Raw genomic sequence first — 9,261 nt, forward strand, 5'->3', positions numbered from 1 at the left:
TGGGACTTTAAGTCCCGCCCACAATATCTTAAATTGAAAAAGTTAAAGCAAACTTTAAGAACTAAACAAGTAAGCAAAGTTATGAATTATAACCCCAGAATTATGCCGATAATACATGTTTGTGTACAGCAATGGATTCAGATCATATTGTAAGGTATTCAAAATGATTTTGCACCTATTGCTTTAAAGTCAATAAAGTCCAGTACATGAGCACCGAAACTAGGTTTCACTCTTATTTATTCTGCTTTTCTTCACATATTCAAACTCCCCATGAAATGCTTCACACTCACGAACACACTTGGCGGCACCGAGTCTGCTGGTTTCCTTTCAGCTGGTAGATTACAGCACCAAATCCTGACCACATCACTGTTGCTTTATTTGCTCCAAATGCGTTGATGGAAATGTCAACATTTGTTTTTTGGGAAATTTCAAAAGTCAATTAAACTTACGTTGACAATATTGAACAGAAACATGGCGACTATTTGCTCTTTCTGCACCGTTTTAGTACTGATCATGCTGTTCGCGCCGTTAGCTGCAAGCCGCCCGCTCAGCCATCGCCATGAGTTTATCACGGATACAAATACATACTGTACATGTCCATCTTAAGCTTTAAATTAGAGTCAGAATAGGAACTATTGAAAATAGAAATATAGATGCGTTCCCACTTCATGTCATCTCAGCATTCAACAATCATTTCCCTACTCTGGTTACTGATACAGCGATGTGGAACGTGCTGTCACCCTGCTTTGCGATGACGAAATGTTAATGGTGAACTATTCCTGGTCTGTAGGGATCCAGAAGTAGTCCACCACCTTCCGGCTTCTGCGTTGAGGGGCAGAGTCGGGTCTCTCTCCTCCGAAGGCGGGCAGCTCGTCGAAGTGACTCGGGCCCAGGTCCCTTCCTGCCAGGGGGGCAGAGACCCTCAACATGGTCCTGGGAAAGGATTAGGTAAAAATGACTTTAGAATTAAAATGCAGCAGCAAATCTGATTCTCCATTAACTTTTTTCTTACAGATTAGACCCATTATAATACTAAAAATGTTTTCTTGGATGACATTTTGGAGACACATGTGCCACAGCGTTACCTGGATGAACTCCTTTCAGGCTCTTCAGGACTCGAGTCAGCCGTGGAAATGTACACAGGGTCTCCCTCCTAAGCAAAATCATAAGATATAAGACCCGGTGGCTTTAACTTTTATTATTATTGTCACCATTTTTTTGCATCATAAGATAACTTCATGAACACGTCCGTCGTCAACTCACCGTAAAGTTTCTTGGGGCGCCGTCTTGATTTTTGAGAATTTTAACCCTCTGATCGCTTTCTGTCATGCAGAGGAAATAACTCTTGATGTTGGCCTGACACTGTTGGGGAAAACAGAAAATCGACCTTTTAACTTTTCATTAACCACAGAATAAGAGTCGCTTTGCACAGGCCACACTTGTAATTGTCCGTTCTTGTGTCGAGGAGAAGTCGTTGCAAGCAAATCACCACTCAACGCTTCACATTACATCACAGAGCCCTTCGGTCATGTTTGATCATTGGTCGAGAGGTGGGACGGACAGGAAGGACACGCTCTCCGGGATGCTTTCTTACTGCTTTGTTCTGCCTCAGAGCCTTCTGGTCCTCCTGACCTCTGACCCTGTCCGCCATCTCCTGGTGCTTCTCCCTCCAGCTGAGACATTCGGCCGTCCTCTCCCGCCTCTCCTTCTCAGCCAGACGCCTCTCGGCCTCGGCCTCCTGCTGGGCCTGGCTGGCCTTCTCGCCCTCCTCCTCCGCCACCGTCGCTCTGCGCCTCCAAGTTGCCTCGCTGTGAACACGAGACTGAAGTTACATCCCAATCCATCTTTCTTCCTTTTCAGCTCCCACTGGACTGCAGATAAACACCTCTGATCCCGTTTACTGTAACTATACGTTTTAATGTCCTCTTGTTCTGTTCCAGTCTTGTGATGTATATTTTGTGTAAACTCATCTCATGTTTTTGAAGCGGCATGTAAGACACTTACACTCGCTTCTTTGAAGTGAACATCAGTCATTTCACTTTCACCCGGATATGATAACAAGCGAAATATCAGTCAGTCTATGAAAGCAATACGATCTTAAAGATGGGAATGTTAACCTCTGGTGTATCTGTGCACCCAGCCAGGAGTTTGGATTAATGGGTCTGCGGTAGCTGAGCACATCTGGATTTAGGAATTATGCATCATTTTTTGACGAATCGCCTGAGTTCACTTCACCTTTGAGAGACCACCTACACTCATGCTGAAGGTGACGGTGAATGAAAGGGATATGATGGTGTGTTTGAAAGCCAGTTATTTGTGAAAATTGTCTGAAAATTGTCAAAGTCCCCTTTTCTTCCCTGACTTTTATTATGAATCGTTATTATTACTATTTCTTCTTCACTTCCATCTTCTCCTCTGCTTTTTTAATTGCCTCCATCAGTCAAGCTGGCATGGTCCTTCTGCTTTCTCATATACTATATACAGGGTCGCACATGAAGTTGGATCCCAGACATTCCTGATTATGCTCAACGATCTGTTGTGAAAGCTGATCATTGTTCCAGACTGTACCATGACAGCCATCATTCAAATAGAATGATGATGACTGACTTTTAATTATGTTTCCAGTGAAGCTACAAACTGAATTAATTCTGGTACATTCTGAAAGTTTAATTAACTCAGAACATAAAACAAAAATGCTCCAGAAACGCGACAGTACCCTCTGTAGCGCAGGCTGAGATGGAAACTAAACTTTGGTGTTTTGTGTCTGATGGTGAGGAATGTTTGGATATGCAGCAGTTCTTCTTCTGATGTTGCAATTTATGCTCCTGGTTTATCCTGTCTGTCTTTTGTGCTCATTGAAATAGTGGAGGTTAAACGGAGCCCAGGTACTTGTACTGTTGATGTATAATGCAGCGCTGGGTGGTTTCAAAGACTCGTGACGCTGTTAATGCCATTTCTTCTGGTGGTGATTTACCATCCAGGGACGTATGTTTGCTTTTATGTGCAGATTTATTGCTTCCTATAGGCGGAGTATGTTCCCACTTTTTTCTTTGCTGATAAAGGGGCTACAATCAGGTTTGACCTTCAACCTTCTGTTCCTGTTGTTATATGGTGACTGAACCTGAAACATCTGCCTTGACATAGTTACAGCTTCCCTTCTTAAAGAGGCACTCACGCTGTCGGCCAGATAGTCTCCCATCAGGTCTCAGCAGTTTAGACGCATTGACTGATTAGAATTGAAATGCAAATTATTTCATTACCTCCTCTTATGTAGAACAGTTACAGACTGAAACTGGCGTATTCTGATGATCTCGCGGGAAGGCGTTTTCATGACGTGCGTTCTCATTCCCATCTGGTCACAGACGGATGAGAGTCGCCATTTTAAACGTGACGTTGTGAATTCAAACTTGATTATATTTTTGTTATATTTTGCGTTACTAGTTGAGTAGTCGACGTAAATAAGTCCAACGGTGGATTTCTGGTTTCACACAGGTCATGAACTCTGGCCTCCTGGATGAAGGTCATGCCTTTGTGTTGACCCCGTCCACCTTGACCCCACCCGTACGCAGACTTTCTGGATCCACGTCACCTGACTTTCGGAGCACTTGCTCGAAGCGTGAAAAGCAACAGATGCGAAACAATAATGCACAAAATTGTGAATTATTCATACGCTATTTGGTGGGACAATTTTTTTTTAAGTTTCATTATTATCTACACCAGAAGAATCATATGATTGTATGTGTGAGTGAGTGAGCGAGGACCTCTGTCTGTCCACGGCTAATCTCGCATTCTATACTACATCATATTTAGGGTTCCCAGCTATGTGGCACGCTCAAGTACTCACACATTCGCAAAACTTTTGTTTGCCCATTTTGACGGCTAGCTGACTCCTCACAATACCTCTGCTTAGCCGCTGCTAAGCATATATCGTTTGTAAAATAAAAATACAATTCTAAATAAACGCTTCAAGTTGCGGGTTACAGCCGTATGGAGCCTAAGCTCAAGAATTAGAGAGGTGCTGTTAAATAAACTTAGGAAAATCAAAAAGCGTCAGAGCTGTATGTGGGGTTTTTATCATCTTATCTGGGATCAAGGGACTAACTAGAATTTCTTTGTCCCACAAAATGTCCAATTTAAAATGTTGTTTCCTTGCTTTGGACAAACAATTTGTGGACAGTGAAAATGTGATTTTTCTTCACTTTTTTTCCTTCAATTCTCTGTGACCCAAGAGAAGAGTGAAGAAAGAAAAAAGGACTAACACGTTAAGAACAAATTGTGCATGAGTATAAATAACAGGAATGTTCAAAATTCTTGCCCAGTGCAGCTTTAATGACCCAAAACAACCTTTGAGCACAGAGCCAGGTTCCCATGAAACATACCCACCTCTCTTTGATTTGGGCGTTTTCCTCCGTGACCTGCCTCAGCTTGTGTCGGAGGTCGTCCCGGTCTCCCTCCAGGCTCCTGGTCTCCCGTAGCAGGGCCTGGTTCTCCCCGGAGACCCGGTCCAGCTTCAGCTTGGACTCAAAGTAGCTCTTTTCTGTTTGTGCCAGTGAAAGCTGCAGATCAGTGTGCTGCAGAGAGACGGGGCAGAAATGACTGTCATAGGTCATAATTGAATGGATTTCCAGTCCACCGGTAATGTTATCTCCTGTTTATGTCCCGGCTGGTTGGCGGATATTAATTCTGGTGACACAGAGAGGAAAATCCATCGGAAAGAAAATATATTACATTATTAGATTTGTTCCCAACCCAAGAAGCGTGTCTTAAAAAGAAGAGGATCACAAAGATACTATTTCATTTTAGAATAGGTAAAGTGATTTCCTGAGAGAGCTGGGCAAGGCTCCTCAAACAGCAGGAAGTAGTGTATTTATTGGGGAATATTCAGCAGTGGATTAACACGTTTGGTGCTCCAGTCCTTCCTTTTAATTTGGGTCACCATGAGTTCTTCCATAGTCTTTTATATAACATATCTGTGATACACATTTAAGCCACACGGGGAGCCATAATGTTCGTATTGTTCTAATATGTGTAGCCCATTATAATATTGAATCTAATATGAAAGACTAGCATACTTTCTATTTGTTAAATGGATGCGAGGCAGCAAACGAGACACTCTTAACACCCCCTAAATGCATTTATTGGGTCATTTATAAATTATAGATTTCCAATAACACATACATGACACGGAGTTGCGATTTCATCAAACACATATCTCTTTGAAATGCCAGGTTAACCTGTTCCAGATAATATAAGGTGATACAGAAATGGCAGTTAAGATGATCAAGAAGATTTAGTTTGAATACAAATTTGCTCTTTACACAATCCATGTGTCTGTTGGGAACAATCCATGTGTTTGTTGGGAACTGGGTCAAAACGTGGGTCCCTGGTGGCAACGTTTGGGAAACGATTTGCTCTAGCTAGTATTTATATCAGCAAGACAACTATGCGGAACTGAAGACTTTGCCCAATATCAACATCAAGTAACATTATACTGACAGGCTGTTCTCATACACTCATACACTGTTCATACCTATGAAAAGTAACAAACTTGTATAGAAGCCATGTAATCTGTTTGTATGTATTAAACATATAGTGAGCCTCGAGCCAACAGGCCTGCGTACGGAGGACTTTCACCCAGGAGGCCACCGTTTGTGTTTGAAACCCAGAGTCACATTGACATAAGTACCGCCATAGTTATCTGCTATCTTTCTGTCTATCCTAAACCTAGCCAAGAAGTTTTGTTGCATAAACATAAAAAAATATAAGAAAATAACTTCTCCGTTAGATATACAAAATTGTGTAAGAGGACGCGATGCTTTGTGGCTCAGTGATGTGTTTTTTAGTGTTTGAACAAAGATGAGCTCAATGACACAATAAGATGCATCAGGCTTCAGACAGTGGCTTGATTATTATAAATACATATTATGGTTAAAGTTAACTAGAATTAAATGTTTTATCATACAAACAAAAAAGTTTTAAAAAAATATGTAAATGACATTATCCCTAATGACTTTGATGGTTATTTTCACATAATCACAGGCACACATGCTTTACTTGCTAATGCTAACTGCTATAATTTGGGATCTTGTTACTCTGATGTATCCATTACATTCTGTACTTTAGTTACACTAATTGCAGACTCTCATCATCTCTGTTTGAGTGTGCAGCTCAGCTGACGATGGCCGAGTCTACCTCTTTTTTGAGCCGCTGCAGTTCCTCGCCCAGGCAGCTCCGGTCGGCCTCCGCCGCCCCCTTGTCCCGCTGACACCCGAGGGCCCGGGCCTCGGCTAGGGCCCGGCTCTTCTCTGCCTCCCTCCTGGACTCGTCCGCCTCATCGGCAGCTCGTGAGCACAACGTCGCCCTCTGCTGACTCTGATACAGCTTTTGCTTTAGCTGACGGAGAGAGGTGGATGTAGTGACTTGGTCAGGAAACAGCAGAGTGAATGTTTCTGGATGTAATTGGACTCTCATGAGTGGATGTAGGTGAATGGTACTCCTGTATACCTTCATGTAGGATCACATCATACCAGACTAAATATGACTTCCCAAGCCGAGATTATCCTCCGCTAAGACACTGGCATTTACCAGGCAGGGAAGAGAGGTCAGGATATTTCAGCTTCTAATGTTGGTGTGTGGGTGTTTTCTAAAGACCGATACCTTCTTCTTTTTTCTCTGTGATCACCGTTTAAAAGTATGTACCTCTTTGACTTGAGCCTGCAGCTCCTGGTTCAGGTTCCTGAGGTTCCTCATGGTCAGCTCATTCTCTGTGCGCATCATGATCCGCTCCATGTGGATCTCATTGGACAAGTACTTGTTCTCTTTTCTCAGATCTTCACATTCCTGCAGAAAGTTCACACATGGTGCTACGACGGCAAGAAACTCCTCATTCATGACCATCAATGAACATTTCTTATGTTCGTTCTTAACATCCACTCTTGAAAAAAAAAATTCAGTTTAATGTTAGTGTTTCATGAACATCTAAACTGGTAAGCTATATTCAATAAGATGAGCTTCAATGTTCATTCTTGACCTTAAATAGCAGTTTATGTAATTAAGGCAGCTGAGAAATGTCAGCTCAGGTCAATTTAGAGCTTTTGATTATATTGTATGGCCTTCACCAGCAAACATAATGCTCACACACACACACACACACACACACACACACACACACACACACACACACACACACACACACACACACACAAACACACACACACTAATGGATACTGGCCAAACAAAATTTGTTGATGAAGATCATGTGATAGGATTGAAAGCCCCAGATTAGATGGACTTTATGCTGAGATTGTTTTCTCACCTTCCTAAGTGACATCAGTAGATATAAATTAATGACTTGTAACTCAAAAACTTTTTTGGCTTTTGCTCAAATTTGGCTGCATTTTCCAAAATATGTTCTTCATGATAAGCTTTCAGCACCGAGGCAACCACATACATCACAGAACAAATAAAAAGTGAGTGTGATGCTTTATGTCACCGACACCATGGGCCACGTTAACGGAGAAAGCGATACAATGTCGCAATCGACCAACTGGTCCTGTTGATATACGCTGTATGTGTTTGAGGTTGAAAGTCACAGCTGCGTTCTTTATCAGTTCTTTGACGATCGTTGGTTCACAGGGTTTATCAGACTGTTTCTAGCAACATGTGGGTCGAGGGAAGAGTGTGCAGCGATGCGTGCACAGAACGATACCAAATGCCATTAGTGTCTAACCAGAAGTGCATAAAGCAGAAAGTGCAATGTAAAACACAACAACAACAGCAGTGTAGACAGGATTAGAGCCTGTTTATACTGTTGATCAACATGATGTAATCTGTGTGAAAGCACTTGTAAATTTAGCAGTAAAAATCCATTGTTTTGATCTTGGTTGAGTGTGTGTAAAAGAAGTTCAAGCATTTTAAATGTGTGTTAATTGTATGCATTTCTAAAGCTTACACAGACGGCTGTGGCGCTAACTGTGTTTAGGAAACTTGTTTAATGTACTGAAAAAATTGTCAAAGCGATCATAAAAAAAAACTGTAAGTAGGATGGGGGGGGATCAAAAATTGAAATCAGTTTTCACATGGCCCTCATTTTTTGTTATTAAAACAAGACGCGTCATAAAAAAGTACATTCTTAGAAATGTTGTAAGAGTTTCATGCATGGTGAAATCAGGCCACAATTGCTTCACACAGGTTCCAGGCCAAAGATGACATGTCATAGCAAAGCATAGTGCAACTATCCCAATTCAATGCTTTTGATCACATTCTTTTCCATTTACTAAGATGTGAAGACTGTAATTGACTGAAACAAAGGTCTCTATGTCATTTCTAACAGTATTCCTTTAGCTCTAGTTGTACTCACTTGTTTCCTTTCACCCGTCTATACTAAATCTCTTTGGGTCTGTGGTATTTAATATCCCTGTTCTCACTTTGTTATTCCTGTAACATTAAAAGGAGTTTGGTTGTAATAATTCCACAGTTCTCCACTAAAACACTCCTTACCTTCCTCTTTCTAACCAGCTCTCCCTGCAGATGGTTGATCTGGAGGAAGGAGCCACCGGAGCTGATGGCGCTGAGCGGCCTGACCGCCCGTACAGGCCTTCTGGTGGGCCTGGAGAGACCCGGGACCATCTCTGCTGTACTGGTCCCGAGCCGACCGGCCCTGTTCACGTTACTGCTGCTCACAGAGCAAGACTTGTACAGGCTGTCGTCCAACGAGGACATCCCAGCCGCCTGCAGGTCGCTGTGGGATTTGGCTCTGAGTGACATTTCAAAAGTGCAGCTTTGTTGCAAAAGTCCCTGGACTGTAGTTGTGATGACACCCCCGAGGCTGTCGGGCTCACGGTTTGTGTTCAGAATGGGATGTGAAGGAAGTTCTCCGTTTCACGTCAAGCTCACTGGGGTTGAACCCATCACTTCATTATTCATAAGGTAACACGATAGGACAAACCTGCATGTTGACACACAGTCGCTCTGTGTTTCACTAGCATAGTTAAATTACAGTTTTTTAAATCTTCACATTGTGGTAACACATTTAAAGTCAGATACAAGATTCAGGATCAAATGTGTGAGAGATGTTTCTTAGCTGCTTCGCTATTTGAGTATAGAAAGCCAAAGGTGCCATTACATAGTCGTTTGACTTGGACACGGAGGAGGACCTCCTGTCAATGTTAGTTATTATAGTCTGAGCATTGGTAAACATAGCTTTCTATAAGTACATCTTTGAAGATATTATCTTGATTACAAACAAATAAAATACACATG

General features: G+C 42.2%; 1 protein-coding gene across 1 annotated transcript; it reads right to left on the reverse strand.

Annotated features, from left to right (window-relative positions):
* Positions 1-737: 737 nt before the first annotated feature.
* On the reverse strand, positions 738-8,766 carry LOC311018819 (uncharacterized protein; the record flags this gene model as incomplete). The annotated part of the gene is made up of 8 exons (XM_084017887.1): positions 738-933; positions 1,086-1,153; positions 1,264-1,362; positions 1,595-1,808; positions 4,384-4,571; positions 6,193-6,393; positions 6,700-6,840; positions 8,500-8,766. The coding sequence occupies 8 exons, from the start codon at positions 8,764-8,766 to the stop codon at positions 774-776; spliced, it is 1,338 nt and encodes a 445-aa protein (XP_083874013.1). The 3' UTR covers positions 738-773.
* Positions 8,767-9,261: the final 495 nt, after the last annotated feature.

The sequence above is a fragment of the Eutrigla gurnardus genome (genome assembly GCF_963514095.1).
Source record: "Eutrigla gurnardus genome assembly, chromosome: 9".
In the NCBI taxonomy this organism is placed as follows: Eukaryota; Metazoa; Chordata; class Actinopteri; order Perciformes; family Triglidae; genus Eutrigla; species Eutrigla gurnardus.